Consider the following 17015-nt stretch of genomic DNA (forward strand, 5'->3'; position numbering starts at 1 on the left):
AGGGTGGGCAGGAATCAGGGGCAGGCCGCTCCCACCCCCCAGCACTGCCCACAAACAAGGGAGCTCCACTCAGCTGGTAGGTGCCCTCCCCCTATTATCTTGTGGCTGTTTAGGATAATTACTTCTTTTTCATATTAATAAACACGCAGAGCTGGCAGTTGGCTTAATTTTCACATATTTTTTGTCAAAATAAATGGTGCAGGGGCTGTGATTAGCTCCCGGGCAGGTTTTCCTTCCACAAAAGAGCATGAGGGGCTTCCCTGGTGGCGCAGTGGTTGAGAGTCTGCCTGCCAATGCAGGGGACACGGGTTCGTGCTCCGGTCCGGGAAGATCCCACATGCCGCGGAGCGGCAACGGGAGAGGCCACAACAGTGAAAGGCCCGCGTACCGCAAAAAAAAAAAAAGAGCATGAGAAGCTCATTCTGCTCACCCTTCGTTATTTTTAAAAAGTGTCCAGTCTCTTTAGCTGAAGGTGGGAAACTGCTTAATAGGAAGTGGGGGGCGGGTCCAAGTTCTCAGGGCAATGGGCTGGGCAGTGGGGTGTGGGGCTTATACCTCTGCTCTCCTCCCTGGAAACTGGCAAGAGGGTGGACAGATCGTCTCTGGGGTCCTGCCTGGAGGAAGCGGGAAGGGGGAGGAAGGATGGAGTTTCCCTCTTCCATCAACTCTCCTTGGTCTTATCTCGGTCAGGGAGGTGGGAAGGGCTGTCTGGAGGTGCCACCTTCCTCCTCATGGCTTTGGCCGTTTTAGCTGTGCCACAGGCTGAAGGTGCCTGGATGTCTGCTCATGAAACCCTACAGCAGCCCCGTGAGGCGATACCATTAGCCCCCACCTGTCAGATGAGTAAACCCGGGATGGTGCTAGGACTTGAAGCAGGCACGCTGTGTCACCCACCCTGCTTATGCTCTGGTTTGATTCCTCCCCCTCTTTAAGGGGCCTGCTCTCTTCCCAGCTTTGTGGGAACAAACAACAGCTGCTTCTCCATCTCCGAGTCCCTGGGGCCTCCCTAGCTCAGCCATGGTGACCCACATCCTTGTTCTGACAAAGAAACAAGAGGCACTCCCAAACCCAAGGTCTTCAAAGAGAAGCTACTTCCAGCTGTGAGATAGCTGGGGGTGGGGTAAAGAAGCCCATGGGCACGTGCTGGGCCTCACATCCTGTCCACACACATCTGCATAACCCTCGTGGGGGCTGGGACTCAAGGGGTAACCTCTCCCACCAGCCCTGGGGCCCCTTCCTTTACTGAGCCAGTGTGAATCACTACCAAGTCACTACTGCATGAGGTCAGCCCCTGTGTGAACTCAGGTGAGTTACCTACCTCTCTGGGCCTCGGTTTCCTCATCTGTAAAACAGCATTAAGGACAGAGCCTACCTCACAGGGCTATTGTGAGGATTCAGTGAACTGACATTTGTAAAGCACTGGGGCACACTGAGTGCTCCGTACCTGTTAGTATTACTATTATTCTAAGGCACCCGGCAACACAGGGAGCTCCCCTGGAACATCTACTTACCACCACCCTTCCTGTCCCACTCCCCAGCCTTCTGGAGGACGCTGCACCCAACAAGAGTACCCAGCAGGGCAGAGGGGGATGCCCACAGTTCTTCTGAACTGTGCCCTCCCTGTGCCCACTTCTCCCCAGCCCTCCTCACTGGCCTCCCTGTCCCCAGGTCCTTCTCCATTCTGCAGTTGAAGGAGCTTGGAAAGGGCCCAACAGACCTAACTCCTCATCCCCATATTCAAGGCGGTGCAAGATCTGACCCTTGCTTACCTCTGAGGCTGCACCTCTCACTCCCACACCCCCCTCCTGGACACTGAACTTTTAGTTTATTTCAATTGCCCTGGCCTTTGTTCCAGCCATTTCCCTTCTTAAACAACAGCTGTCACCTCTGCCCCGTCCCTTGACTGGGTCAGAGGCTCCCTCTCCCAAGGTGTCCTTCCCCTGGGCAGGCTGGGACGCCAGGTCAGGGTCAGAATCAAGGTATCCACTGCGCCGGGAAGTTCCCTCCTATTCTGGAAAGGCCTCTGCCTCCACCCGAGCCCCGCCCCTCGCCTGCAGCCGGGGGCCGGCGAGTAGATAGATTAATCTCCTCCTTCAGGGCTCCGCCCCTCCGGGTCCTGCGGAGCTTTTTCACTAGAGGAGGCGGGGCAATGGCTCCTGGCCCCGCCCAGGCCCCGCCCCGCGAAGTGGGACCCGGTGGGGCTCAGCTGACGCCTCACTTCACGTGACGCTGGAGCTGGGCAAGCATGGCGGCGGCCACCGGGTGAGTGCTGTTGCTGTCCCCGGCCCTTGCATGGCGGCGCGGAGCGGGGGCTTGGGCCTCCCGGCTGGACAGTGGCTGAGAGCCCCGTTGCAGGGCCGCGTCCCCGCCGGGCGTGCAGTGTGGCCGCGGGCAGCGCGCTTCTTCGCGCGGGTTGGGCGTCCAGCGCGGGGCGTCTGGCTGCGCGTCCGAGTCAGCTCCCTGGCCACTGCCCACTTCCCTCGGGGCCGCAGTGGCGTTCAGGCCCCACCCGCGCGTGTGGAGTCCCCACTGTGCGGCCGAGGTGGGGTCCACGCGCACATTCACGGTCACGACCCTCAGATGGGAAAACTGCGTTGCCAGGGCGCTGGGGACCTGGGGGCCCTCGGGAGGAGGCAGCGTTTGAGATGGGCGTGGAATCCCCTCCCTAGCGGGGCACTTCTCCTCTTCCTTCAGGGCCAGATGGAACTTCTCAGAGAAGACTTCCCTAAGCACCTATCCTACTCTTATCACCACCTGGTAAATTATATAGTACATAACAACAGAAAAAGAAACAACTCGTTTCTTGTCTTCTCTCCATTTAAAGTGTGAGGTCAGGGCCTTTGTCTCGTGTGCTCCTGGACATTGTTAGTACCTGTCTTGCACGTAGTAGATGCTTCATAAATTCTGCTGAATGAAAGAATGCTGAATGGTCCTAGTGGCAGGAGATGTGGACAGGTGGGCTCACTGAAGCGTTGGGGAGTGTCCCTGATGAAGGAACATCTGAACAAAGGTTGAGAGTTCAGAGTGTTCTGGGGATGGGGGACAGTGGAGCGTGTCCCTGTGCTGGAGGGCAGTGTCCCAGCTGGCTTTTCCGGACTTTGTCCTAAGGGACTGGAAACTTCCAAGGGTTTTTAATCTGCTCAGATCTGCTTTTGAGAAGACTATCCCTTGGGCTATATATGAGTTCAGGGCAAGGGCCAATTATGGGGGCGGCATTTGGGCCTGGAGATGCTGGGGGCTGGGAAGGGGAGTGGTAGAGAGAGGGCAGTGCCCCAGATGCCAGGCTGGAAATGAGATCAGAATGGGGGAACTGGGACTAAATGCATCTCTCTTTTTGGAAGGTAGGGAGAGTGGCAACAGAAAATGGCCCCCTCAGTTGGCCCCCAACTCCAAGGTTGGGAGAGCTTAGGACATGCAAATCAAGCACTTAATAGGCACCTGCTGTATTCCAGGAACAGTACTGGGCCTACCCTTACGTGTTCATGGGCCACTGGGGTAGGTGTCATGCCTCTAGTCTTGGTGTGTGCCATTGACGGGCATGGATTCTGAGCTCAGAGGAGAGTGTGGGTAGGCTTCACTCCCTGGATGATATTTGTGCTAGTCCTTGAGCACCCCTGAGGCAGAGAGCTATGCTTGCAAAGTCCCAGATGAGTGTCAAGGAATCTAGGGCCAGATCCTTGAACCCAGCCTGTGACCCTGTCTTGTTTTGTTTTTTTTTTTGCGATATGCGGGCCTCTCACTGTTGTGGCCTCTCCAATTGCGGAGCACAGGCTCCGGACGCGCAGGCTCAGCGGCCACGGCTCACGGGCCTAGCCGCTCCGCGGCATGTGGGATCATCACGGACCGGGGCACGAACCCGTGTCCCCTGCATCGGCAGGTGGACTCTCAACCACTGCGCCACCAGGGAAACGCTGTGACCCTGTCTTAAAGAGCAGAGTGAGCAGTAGGTGTAGGCCAGTGCCCAGATGTGGGTCAGTTACCCCTATATCTGGGCCACCAGGTGGTCACAGGGAGTTCCAGGGGCTGCATTTGGATTCAGGGCTCCATGCTGGCTTGAGGTCTGCTGCTCTCCTGAAGAGACAGGGAGCCAGGCTGGTGATTGGATGGGCGTGAGTCTAGAGCTGGCTGAATCCTGGAAGGAGGGCGCTTATAGCAAAACTGATTCTCTGGGCCATGGAGCAGGAAAACTGAGTGACAGAGGCCTTGGAGAGGTGTGTAATCGGACGGGAGACCTGACAGGTGCAGGCAGCTTCCAGAGATTGGCAGGATCTGCTTGGCAAGAGCCGTCCCAGGCTGGTATGGGTTACCCTGCTGGACACTTAGAGCCCAGCAGATTCTTTAAGTGGAAGAGGCTGCCAGTGTGTTTCCAGCAAAGCTCGGTGCCCAGCTGCATACACAGGACAGATGAGAGTGTCAGGCATAATGAGGCACCATACCGTCAAGTCACAGCCACAGGCTCCCCAGGAGTTGGATTTGGTTGCCTGGAGAGTCCTTCTAGACCCTGGGCCCAGGGAGGCCTGGGTGCTTGGAGTGTGCTCCACGTGATGGGGGGAGTAGTGGAAGCCCTAAGCTGGTATCTCAGATTCAACTAGAAACTTCAGAAGCTCTTCTGGGGGGTGTTTAAGGGCTGATCCTGCTCTGTCCTGCCAGTCTGGGCAGGGACTTCAAGTTTGAGACAGAGGGTCCCACAGCCCCCAGAGAGTCTGCCGTGAGGTCGTCTCCAGCCCCTCCCCTAATCCAATATCACTTGGTGGGAGGGAGCCCTGCCTTCTCCTTGAGTCATGCCTCGAGCTTCCCATGGACAGAGATGAGACTTCTCTGCTGTTGCCAGACCTGCTGCATCGGCTCCCCCACATGGCTTTTTCCTTTCTCCACCTCCCTTTGCCCACTCACCGGCTGGCCCTGGAGAGTCCTCATCCTCTGACATATTGTTCACATACTTGCAGACTCAGCTCAGATGGTTCCTCCTCCTAGAAGCCTTTCCTGACCCCCCTCCCTCCTGACCTCCAGTCAAGGCTTCCTGCTCAATATTCCAGAGAATCCCAGTTTTTCCCACTGGCAGGAGGATGCTCTTCTTCATCTGCACTCCTGCCCATCACGGTTGGGTGAGAGGTTGCTCCCCTTCATGTCTCTCCGGCATCCTTGGAGCCCAGGGACCAGTTCAGTTTGTGTCTCCAGGGCCCTGTGGCCGCCCAGTGATTGGTGCTAGGTGACACGGTGCCTAATGAATAAGAGGAGGATTTACTTTACTAGTCCGACATGCCATCCTGCTCTGCACGGAGCCCTCAGTGATTGACGAAGGGAGCTGTGGGTGGGAGTGGGGACAGAACTCTGAATAGGGTGAAGGAGTATCTTTTTTTTTTTAAAAAAACACCTTTATTGGAGTATAACTGCTTTACAATGGTGTGTTAGTTTCTGCTGTATAACGAAGTGAATCAGCTCTACATACACATATATCCCCGTATCTCTGAAGGAGTATCTTTAATGCTTTAACTGAGTGACGCTCAGGGAGCTGCTGCCCAGAGGGCTTTTGCCCGGTGATAAGCAGCAGGTGAGCTGCCCTGGGTGTGTGCCTGTGGGGTCATAGTTCACGCTGGAGTCAGCATTTCTGGAGGGCAAGTATCTGGAGGAGCCAGGTTCTGGATCAGAGCCCGTCCCCACCCTGATATGAACCTGGTGCTCTTGGAGAAGACGCATTGGGTTGACCTTGGGGGCTGGGGGGAGGGGTGGGTCTGTGGGAGGCAGGCTGGCCACTGAGTGCCCCTTTGCCATCCCATGCCCTTCCCCAGGCCTGGTCTGACTCCACACAGGTCCCTGTGTGTGCTTAGCCCCTCGACCCTCCTCAGGAGAAAGGTAGGCAGGGTGGGAGATGCTGACCAGCTGCCGTGAGGCCCCTGCAGCCAGGGTGAGCGGTCTGGCCCTGCTGCCAGGCAGCCGGAGGGCTCGGTGGGCTCGGTGCCTGGCCTGAGCTGGAGGCTGTGGCCAAGGAAGCAGGCGGTCCTTGACTGGCCTCTCTTGCCGGAAGCTTAGCAGCATGGCCCCATCCAGAAGTGGTGTCACATCCTAGTGCAGGGATCTTGTCCTTGTCTGTGCTGTGGACCCCATGGGCATCCGTGAGACCTTTACATGACTCTCAGCGTGACGAAATAACATACAGAGGATTACAGGGAAAACCAATTATATGGAAATACAATTATAAAGATGTTAAGAAATAAATTTGTGGTATAGTAGTATATGCTTCTTTATACATTAAATAATAAAAGCAGCAGGTCTAAGAACCACCTTAGTGTTGAAGTAGTGATGAGTGAAAGTGGTATTTTGAGGTACTGTGACGTCAGTAAGGTGACATGAAAATACCTCTGATTTCTGTTGGTGACAGATTCACACACTGCCGATACTGTTGTGGTTTGTTGCTTACATTAATAATTGAAGAAAATGTTAAAGGTGAGGTTAGAAAAACTAAAGACATAATTTTTTTTCCCATCCAAGTAGGTGGACTCCCTGAACACTGTGCATGAATCCCTTGGGTGAGAACCCTGCAGGTGGCCATTGAGGTCAAAGGAGGGGCTGACTCAGTACTGATTTGGGGGACAGGGGAGAGTTTCGGAGCAGTGGTATCACACCTCCCGCGGGGGCTGGTCACTGGCCGTGTCCTGGGCTCTAGCAGTTGGCAGGGGGCGGGCTGGCCCATGGGGGCTGGAGCTTGTTCTGTGTGTCTCTTTGATACCCTGGAGCCCTCGTCTGCCAGCCCCTGCGGTCTTCCCTGGGCATTGCCTGTGCCCTTGGCTGCCTGCAGTAAAGTGCCTTATTTATACTTGGACTTGGGGACGACCTGGCTTTTGCCTTTTGGATTCCGGGTGCCAGTTAGCAAAAGCTCCGGCAGAAACCGGTTGGGGATGTTTTATGGGTGCTGCTTTTGCTGAACTTGCAGGGAGAAGCCACCTGCGATGGCTCTGGGCCCAACATTCTCTCTGAGGGGTTGGTTTATGTCATGAGAAATCAAAGGGCATGTCTCTATCAACCTTGATTCTGGGGTACCCTGCCGTAATGAATGACTGCAGCCGTCGGCGTGCCTGGGGGCTCTGGCCAGGCTGCCTTCCTCTGTTCCGGCTGAGCCCATGGACGACTAGATAGTGTTGTAGATTTTGCAGGAGCAGCTGATGCTCACAGGAGGGGGGAGCATATTGAGTTTCCTGTCTTGACCTGGGCTGCTTGGCCCTTGGGCCACAAAGGTCCTGTCTGGGTGCCCTGAGGAATTTGGGTCTCTCAGAAGGTTCTGGATAAGACAAAGCCCAGCCCTTCTGAGAGCCTTCCAGGTGGGGACGTGGTGGCAGTCCAGGTGGACCCGGTAGCTGGTGTGTTTAAGGAAGAAGGTGTGTGGGGCGTGAGGCATGGGGGGGGTGGGGGGGATGAGGTGGGTGGGGCTGTGCAGGCCGCCGGCCGAGGCTGGGCACTTTCAGGCAGTTGTGCTGTTGAGTCTGCACGGGTCTAGGCACCTTTGGCCGAGGCCATCTGCAGGAGTGCCTTGGTGCTGTTCACTCTGGGCCGCTGGGAGTCTGTAGAGACGAGGCTCTTCCCTGAGCCCAGCCCCTCCATGGGCTTTGCTGAGTGAGGGGAAAGAATGGGAGGGAGCTTGGGGGACTCTGTGCACGGGTGCTGGTGGCTGCACTTTCAGTTCCTGATAGCACGGCCAGCTGGGGCGCTGGCATGTTTGTGAGCTGTCACCTCTGTCCTTTCATCCTTGTGGCTGAGCGTGGCAAGCAAGTGGCACGGCTTAGAGGAAGCCCTGGCTGCTTGTGTCCACCCGCCCAGGAGGGTGAGTGGGGCCCATGCCCGGGAAGGGGGACAGCAGGGAGGCTATAGTCCTGTCAGCATGTGCGGGGTGGGCAAGACCCCTCCACCCTTCCTGGCCAGGCTGGCCCAAGGGTTCTGCTTCCTGCCCCTCTGGGGCTGATGTGGCAACTTCGCACAGCTCTGTGGGTGGCCCCACCTTGTGACAGTGGTTCACTCAGCAGGTATTTATTGAGTACTTGCTGTGTGCTAAACATAGTGCTAGCACGGGGCGGCAGGGACCAGAGCAGACCCAGATCTCTCTGTTCGTGGGCTTTCCATTCTAGTGGACAGAGGCGGACCTCACCAGCGAGCACCAGTACACATTTATGTGGGAGAGTGAACGCGTCCTTTCAGCAGGGACTTGGACGAGCCTCAGTCCGAGGGGTGACTGAAGAGAGTGTAATGCAGGGTGGGCTTACACAGCCGTGGGCAGGCTGGGCGGGGGGAGAATGAGCGGCCTTTGTAGCTCCAGGCTTCCCCAGGGAGGGAGCCGGGAATGGATTCTCTGTCCTCCGCCATCTCTTCCCACTCTCCAGCCTCTTGCTCTGCCTCCCAGTCACCAAATCCTCCTGGAGCTAACGAGGTCCTCGTGGGCCAGGCCTGGACAGAGTGGGAGAGTGGATTTGGAGACACGAGTGGGGGAAGCCTGGCCCAGGGCTAAGTGGGGGGACAGGCCGGGGAGAGAGATGCAAGGTTAGAGAGGGAAGCCAGGGAAAGCCATCCTGAGAAAGTACCATTGGAGCCAAGACGTGCAGGAGGTGTCACCTTCCTCTGAGGGTCCCATGGCCAGGTGAGTGTGGGAGGTGCCCCGGCGCCGTGAGGGCAGGTGCCATCTGCCCAACTCTCACTGCAGCCCCAGGCAGAGCCCCCTCCCTTGCACCAGCTCTGGGCTGTCCCTCCCCTCTTGGACCTCCATGCCTGCTGCCTGCGGGCCAGAGAGCCTGCAGGGCCTCCCTCGAACACACGTCACACCCACTGCCTGACTGCTGGCCCCCGGCCCGCTTGCTACGACTGCACTTCCTTCCTTTGTTTAGTCATTCACATGGCACTATTTTAGGTGCCGGGAAGGAGGCAAGGTCCCTGCCCTCACAGAGCTTACACTTTACCCGGGGAGACAACAAGCAAGTGAATATATACTGTTCGGCAGCGATGCTGGTTCTAGAGAGGCGGGAAGAGAGTAGCGGATAGGTTTGGATGGGGTTATCGGAAAAGCTCCCGGGAAGGGGGAGCATTTCTCCAGAGGCCTGGGTAAAGCAAGAATGTGAGCCTGGTAGGCCCTGGGAGAGAGCATTCCTCACAGGGAACAGCAGCAGTGGAGGCCCCCAGTGGGAGCGTCCTCGCAGGTCAGGGAAGGGTGGGATGCCTGTGCGGCTCCCCTCAGCGCCTGTGGCTGGGAGTAAGTCTGCACCATGTTGTAAGGGCAGTAGAAGGCGGGGAGGGGTTGAGCAGGGTAATGCCTGCTGGGATTGCCACTTTTCAAGGGTCCCTCTGGGTGGGTGCAGACCAGGCTGTGGCAGAGGCTGGGGCCGGGAGCAGCTAAGAGATCCTGCAGTTGTCCGGGTGGGAGATGGGGATGAGCCACATGGTCTGGGCTCCAGCTTGGAGGTGAGCTGAGGACGGAGGGGGTCCCGGAGGGGCCGGTGCGGGGCCGGGTTTCAGCAGAGAGCGTGGCCTCCAGTGTCCTGGGCACCGAGGCCCCCTGAGGACTGGGAAGCCACCTGCAGATTCAGGAGCACGGGGCCATTGTGGCCTGGCAGGGGCTGTAGTGCAGGAGGGGGTGGGCCAAGGTCTGCTGGCGTGGATTGAGGAGAGCACGGGCGGCCAGGACACGGGGATGGGCTGGGTGACTCTTCAGAGCATAGTTATTGCAAAGGGAGAGAGAAACAGACGGCTGGCGAGCACGGGGGTCAAGGGGAGTGCTTTTATCTATTTCTTTTCAAGCCGGGTGAGGGTCCTGTATGTCTGGATGCTGAGAATGGTCCTGAGAGGGGAAAATTGATGCTGGAGCAACTTGGGGGGCGGGGGTGGGGAGAAAGGCGAGGGGTGGGGCAGGCCATGCCCAGGTGGAGGGGCAGCCTCGGGTGGGAGCAGCTGTCTAGAGGGGTCCAAGGAGGAGGGGTCTGGAGAGTGGGTGCTAGGAGGATAGGGGGTGTTTTCTCAGTGAAAAGGGAAGCCAGTGTGGGCGTGAGGAGGGACACCCGCCTGCTGTGCCAGGCCTGGCTCCGCCTGGCCTTCAGTGCCTGCTGCCCGCCGTCCTCAGGGCCAGCACCCCGAGGGCTGCCGCTCCGGGTGCACCGTGTTGTGCCTCCTCCTTGCTCGTGTGGCACCTGCGAGCCTGGCTCAGCTTAGGGCCTGGTGCTGCGTGCCCTCGGCGTGTGTGTGTGTGTGTTGTGTATGTGTTGGGGACAGGTGGGTGTCCCGGCTCAGGTGAGGAACAGGCCAGGCTGCTGGGTCTGTGACTTGCAGAGAGGATGGCGGCCTGCAGACACATGGGCAGGGATCCAGTGTCGTCTGGGCCAGATCTCGCGTGGATGGGAAGCTCCTTGAGGGCTGGAATTGGGGGTTGGGGTTGTGTCTGCACACCACTGCAGACTTTCCTTCCATGAGCTGCACCCGTCTACCAGTCACACAGACCCAGCTGCCTCTCCTCCCCGCTTGTGGTCCAGTGCCCAGGGACAGGAGGGGAGGGTGTGGTTGACAAGCCCCTGTGGTCCTCCGGCGGCCCAGTGAGGGGCTGTTTCTAGGTCACGGGCAGGCTGAGCTTGGACCGGCTTGCCACGTGCTAATGGGGGCCCTGCCTCTGGGTGGGGGACGCGCCTGGTGATGCTAACAGAAGCCTGCGTGGCGGCCTGTGCTTGTGTCTTTGCAGACCCTCATTTTGGCTGGGGAACGAAACCCTGAAGGTGCCGCTGGCGCTCTTTGCCCTGAACAGGCGGCGCCTGTGTGAGCGTCTGCGAAAGAACCCGGCAGTGCAGGCTGGCTCTGTCGTGGTGCTGCAGGGAGGGGAGGAGACTCAGCGCTACTGCACCGACACCGGGGTCGTCTTCCGCCAGGTGAGCCCAGCCGGCAGCCTCCCACATCTCTGAGTGTGCACTAGGCCCGCTGTGGGCTGTCTGCCCTCCTCCAGCATCAGGCCTGGTGGGCCTGGGCAGCTCTGCCCCCTGGGGGACCCTGAAGAGGCTCTCTGAAAGCAGGCCGAGGCTTGGGTCCCCAGGGAGCCCCCTCTGTAGGGGTCAGGGCTGTCGCCAGCCAGCCTCAGCTCTCTCAGGTCAGAGTCTGGAGAGACGATGCTCCTGGGAGAGCAAGCAGGCAAGGCTTCGTGGAGGAGGCAGTATTTGGTGTGAGCCCTGAAGGCCGGCATGAATTCTGACTGGTGGAGCTTGGGATGGGCTTTCTGGGCTCGGGGGTAGTATCCACAGGATTGGACCTCAGAGGGCGGGCTGGGCAGCCTTCCCTGGCCCGGGAGAGGTGCAGATGGGGCGGGCTGAGTTCCTGGGGCCAGATTCTGCCACAGCAAGGAGGACGGGGGCTGCAGAGGTCCTGGGAGGAGGCATGTGAGCAGGGTCTGAGCAGGAGTCGGCAGCCCGGGCATTGGTCCCGGCTTGGCCGGTGCCGACCCTGTGACCCTCACTGGGGTTTGGTTTCCTCCTCTGGGAAGTGGTCCAGGGGCTCCTCGAGGTTCTGGAACCCTGTGGGGCAGGGGTGGCCCAGCTGCAGGAAGCCAGCTTGGATGTGGTGGCCTCAGCTGAGAATCACTGGCATCACTCGGTTCCCAGGAACGAGAACGAGGACACTGGACAGAGGAGCTCACCCAGAAAGCCAGGAGGGCCCTGAGCCGGCCCCACTTTACAGATGAAGAAACAGGCTCAGAGGAAAATGACTTGCTAGAGGTGGAGCTGGGATTATTTAGAACCCATCTCCCGACCCCAAGTCTAGCGCTCTCCTCTCCTCCCTGCGCTGCCCTGACTGGAGGTCTGATGCGCTGGGAACTCCCCAGGGGCAGGCAGAGCCGAGAGGACATGGGCGTCCAGCATCCGGGTCAGGGAGGAGGCAGGGGAACCAGAGGGTAGCTAAGTGTGGAGAGCGGGTGGTAAGGCGTGGCCTCTGCAGCTGGACAGCGTCCACCCCGCAGGGCACGGGCGGAGATCCACTGCCGGGAGCCACGGCCCAGTGTTTTCCGTGGAAAGCACCTCCTCCTGCAGGGCTTCCCTCTGCCGCGCCGTTCTTGCAGCTGCAAGCCTGCCGTCCCTGTTGCTGGAGACGTGCGGGTCTAAATAGGTTTTCTCGGACTAGTCTTGATGCTTCTTGAGGTTTCCATAGTCTGTGGCTTAAAAACCGATCTCCTAAACTCAGCTGTTGGCTCTCTTACTGGTGCTATGCAAGATTAATTTTAGAAGAGCGCCTCCTCCGCTTCATACCTTTGTAACGCTATTTTAGCTCCGTGTTTAATGCTAAACACTGAAGTCATCAGCTGCCCCGGGGGTGGGAGAAGGAAGGAAGAAGTCCTAAACGGAGGAGTCCGTTTCTGAGCAGATGCCTGGCCTGGGCGTCTAAGTCAAGGTGGCATCTTGCCTGCCTGCAGGCAGTGGGGGTAGCAGAGAGGTGGGGGGAGGGAGGGGAGTGCGGGCAAGGCGGAGACGAACCTGTGGTGCTCCTGGGCACCCGTGTCTTAACCTGCCCTGTCTGGGACCTGACACGGGTGGCCGGTGAGGTGGGGTGCAGGTGGGGCTGGGGCACGGGCCTGAAGCAGGGTCTGAGCAGCCAGCCAGGAGGAAGGAGGGGACGGCAGCCTGCAGCTGGTGCAGGGGGGCAGAGTGCTGTGGTGGAGGGTGGTGTGAGGCTGGGGGTCAGGCTCCGAGAGCCAGGGAGCCCGAGCTGACTCTCCAGGGTGCGGGGAGGAAACCGCTCGGTCAGATACCCCACCTCTCTCCTTGCACCTCACGTTGCTGTCCTGCTGACGGGGTGACCTGGGTCCTTGTTCCCGCCACAGGAGTCCTTCTTTCACTGGGCCTTCGGTGTCACCGAGCCAGGCTGCTACGGCACGATGGACGTGGACACTGGGATGTCGACGCTCTTCGTGCCCAGGTTACCTGCCAGCCATGCCACCTGGATGGGAAAGTACGGAGCACCCTGGGGCGTGTGACCGTGCCTGCTGACTGCTGGCTGGCTGGGGTGGGGGTGGGTGCAGGGCCTGGGCTGTGGGTGTCAAGCGGCGGGGGGCGGGAGGCAGAATTAGCAAGGGGGAGGGTTAGTGAGCAGGCCCGCTAACAGCCTACTCTGGGCCAGAGCCTGTTACCCTTTGCTGGGAAGGAGTGTCAGAGCTGGAGACACAGACCACGGTCACGGTCACGTTTGTTCGGAGGTACTATTAATTATTAATCTTGAAATTCCGGATTCCCAGCTTTGTTAAGATGCCCGAGGCTTTGGCCTGGGTCATTGGGAGGCAGCCCCTCCCTGGGTGTGGTGGGGAGGGCAGCCTGGGGCCCTTCTCTGAAGCCCATCACTGACGTGCAGTGCAGGGCGTTACTGTGTGCCTCCCGCCTGCCGGCCTCTGGGCTAGGCTCTGTGGCTCCCAGGATGTAGGCCCTGCCTCAGCTGGCTCACCTGGGAGATAGGGTCGTGCTCTAGGGCCGTGCTGTGGGAGAAGTGTGAGGCCAGAGGCCTGGGTGAGCCTGAGCGGCTGCCTCCCTCATCATCTGTGGTGCCTGCCAGCTTCAGGGCCCTTGGCCCTGTCCACCCCTCGCGGAAGCCGTTCCTGCCTGCTCAGAGGCACTGAGGCAGAAGCTGTACTTAACTGGGGATGCTTGAGGTGATCAGAGGATCCTGCCAAATGCTCGCCGCCTTCCAGCGTGTCGTTTCTGCCAGGAGAGTGCTTATTCTGGGCTAATGTATACATTGCAGCCTTTGCTGCCTCGTGGGCCCAAAATACTCAGTACCAGGTAGGCTGGTGGGTCTGCGGCTGGTTTGAATGATAAGGCAGCCGGCTGCTGCAGGGACATTGCTCTGTGCAGAGGGCCAGGGAAGGGCTCCCACAGTTCAGCGGGCTTCTCCGGGGAGCGGGTCTGGCCACTGTCGGGCCTCCGATGCCTTATCTGTGGAACGGCGGTGATGCCCTCGTGAGGCATCGCAGGGCTGTGGTCACAGTGGTGTGGTTACATCTGTGACATCATGGTCACAGTGGGGGTCACTGGGGAGCGGTTACATCTGTGACATCATGGTCACATCATGGTCACTGTGGAGTGGTTACATCTGTGACACTGAAATGGGCGGCGAGGGTGCTGGGGACAGGCAGCTAGTAACGTCCACAGTATTGTGGCCACTCCCTATGGAGAGCTGGAACCTTTTCCCTCCTCCCGCGCTCAGCCAGGACCCGGGTGACTGCCTCGATGCGTGAACGTGGCCGTGTCACCGTGTGACCTCTGAGGCTAGACTGTGAAGTGTGCTACGGTTTCCACCTGGTTCTCGCTCCTCAAGCCCAGCCGCCACTCAGTGAGGAACCCAAACTCACCCACGTGGAGGGACCAGAGGCCTCGCTGACAGCCAGCACCGCCCGCTGGAGCGGGTGACTCCAAGCCCCAGTCCCTCAGGGCTTTGTTCCGAGCACCGACCTTCCGAGTCCGTGGACGTGACACATGCTTTTTTACTCCGCTGCGTGTCAGGGTGATTTGTCACAAAGCCTGGTAGCTGGAGGAGTTTCCTGGTGAGAGTTTAGATCTGGTCTCCGTGAGGAGATTGTCCCGGAGCCCTCCCCGCACCTTGAGGTGATCACAGAGCTATAGCCTCAGCCCGTCCTGCCAGTGGCTCCTGTGCCTGGGCGGCACCCATGGCTTTGGCCTGGCTGCCCTCTCAGCCTCCCTGTGGCCCCGCCTCTTGGCTCAGGGCGTGCTGAGATGCCCACTACTCAGCAGCGCTGCAGTCAGAGATGCAGCACGGTGAGACGTGGGCGTGGACGGTGGTGAGTTTCTGTCAGGAGGTGTGGAGGGGCTCTGAGTGCGTCCCCTCTTCTGACTGCTGCTGCCGCTGCTTATGCAGAGCTAACTCTAAGTCAGGGAGTGCCTGTCCGTGGGGCAGGGTGGACATCCTCCAGGGCGTGGCCCCTGCCTGGGGGACTGCACACTCCATTGGGGGAAGCTGAGCAAATCTCACCCTGCCTCCTCACAGCCATCATCTGGGGAGCCAAACAGCACTTGACTTGAGGGTTTTTGTTTTGTTTTGGCCAAGCTGCACGGCATGTGGGATCTTAGTTCCCTGACCAGGGATGGAACCCGTGCCCCCTGCAGTGGAAGTGCAGAGTCTTAACCACTGGACCACCAGGGAGGTCCCGATTTGAGGGTCTAAAACCCAGGACCTGATTGGTCGGGGAGCAGCTGTTATCGGTTGGCTGTTCTAGAGCATAATCTCCAATAATACAGGAATGATGTTCTGCACTTTGACCGCGGCTGGGTTTTAGAGCCACTGTTAAAAAGTTCTCATTTAGTCTGTCCCTGCTTTGCCAGGGCAGCTGATTGTCTGGTACGGACCTTGGAGGGTACAAATGGGTCTGTAAGGTGGGTCTCCCTCTTGGAAAGGCTCCATGTATGCGCTGGGCAGGCCAGACCACGCAAGCTGGTCCCAACGGGCGTTCCAGCTCTGCAGCAGATAGCTCGCCCCTTGTCTCTTGCCGACCTGGCTCCCCTCCGTGCCCATCCCCGGCAGGCCTTTCCCTTCCTCTGCTCTGGTGTGACCCTCCCCTAGTCCCCACGTCCCAAGCCTTTGGGAGAGAAGGCACGATGGGAACAGGGCAGTGGAAGGGGTTGGTTGTCTGGGGCTGGAGGTGGGGAGCAGCCAGATGTGATGTGTGTAGCTGTTTCCAGACGCTCATGATCAATAGGGCGGGAGCGAGGCTGATGGGATTACCTGGCCTTTGCAGTCCAGACCCACTGGACTGAACGTTTGACCTTCAGCTCCCCAGCTTCCTTCTGAGTCTCTGTCTGATGGCTTTTGAAAATCCATCTGGCAGACACTGCAGTCCAAAGTCATCCAGGGAAACAACACCCCTGTCTGTAGATCTGCCGCTTTCCGTGTAAACAGCCTGTCCTGTTGTCAGGGCTGCAGACGCTGGGGGCTCGTGGGCAGCCTGGTGCTCCGCCTGTTCCTCACCCCAGGCCTTTGTGGGGACAGGAGTGTGGGAGCTTCTATTTTGTTTTTATTTGGGGTCTTTGCTTACAAAAGTTTGGTGTCTTTTTTTTGCTGTACGCGGGCCTCTCACTGTTGTGGCCTCTTCCGTTGCGGAGCACAGGCTCCAGACGCGCAGGCTCAGTGGCCGTGGCTCACGGGCCCAGCCGCTCTGCGGCACGTGGGATCTTCCCAGACCGGGGCACGAACCCGTGTCCCCTGCATTGGCAGGCGGACTCTCAACCACTGCGCCACCAGGGAAGCCCTGGTGTCTTTTTGATGTGAGAGTGTTTCCCATCATTTGCGTCAGAATCGGCCTCAGCTGATGGCAGTTTTGGCTGCTGGGGTGTCTGGGGTCCTCTAAGCAGGTGGGAAATTGCCTCCTTGGGCAGTTGCAGCACTGACAGAGGGTGAGCAACTTTGGGCCAGGTTGGGTGACCCTCCTAGAACCTTTGGAGCCTTGGCGGTTTTCTGCTCCCATCCCTGGCTGAGGCCTCGGGCTTGGAACGTGAGACAGTGTGGCTGGCCTGGGCTTTGTAGGGAGGAGGGGCTGTCCCCAGAGCTGAGGCCCCGAGCACTGCACTTTCTGGGATGGGGGCTGATGTGCGCTGTGGTGCGTGTGTATGTGTCTGCAGTGTGTGTGCATGTGTGATGTGTGTGGGTATGTTTGTTGGGGTATGGTGTGGTGTAGTGTGTGTGCTGGGTGGTGTGTGGGCGGGGTGGAGTGTGTGTGTGTGTGTGTGTGTGTGTGTGTGGTGTAGGGTTGTGGGGTGGTGTGTCTGTGGGGTGTTTGGGGTGTGTGTGTGTGTGTGTGTGTGTGTGGTGTAGGATTGTGGGGTGGTGTGTCTGTGGGGTGTTTGGGGGGTGTGTGTGTGTGTGTGTGTGGTGTAGGGTTGTGGGGTGGTGTGTCTGTGGGGTGTTTGGGGTGTGTGTGTGTGTGTGTGTGTGTGGTGTAGGGTTGTGGGGTGGTGTGTCTGTGGGGTGTTTGGGGTGTGTGTGTGTGTGTGTGTGTGTGTGTGTGGTGTAGG

At 58.9% G+C, this 17015-nt stretch overlaps 1 protein-coding gene across 2 annotated transcripts in view; it reads left to right on the forward strand.

The window, feature by feature from the left end:
- The first annotated feature begins 2233 nt into the window (after positions 1 to 2233).
- The window catches only part of PEPD (peptidase D), a 114835-nt gene continuing 100053 nt past the window's right edge, over positions 2234 to 17015 (forward strand). For both annotated transcript variants that reach the window (XM_082676352.1, XM_082676353.1), the window contains exons 1-3: positions 2234 to 2262; positions 10703 to 10886; positions 12824 to 12951. In XM_082676352.1, the coding sequence (XP_082532478.1) occupies positions 2246 to 2262; positions 10703 to 10886; positions 12824 to 12951 (329 nt within the window). In that variant the 5' untranslated portion in view covers positions 2234 to 2245. The remainder of the gene's footprint in view (positions 2263 to 10702; positions 10887 to 12823; positions 12952 to 17015) is intronic.

This window comes from Grampus griseus (genome assembly GCF_964374135.1).
Source record: "Grampus griseus genome assembly, chromosome: 19".
Classification (NCBI taxonomy): Eukaryota; Metazoa; Chordata; class Mammalia; order Artiodactyla; family Delphinidae; genus Grampus; species Grampus griseus.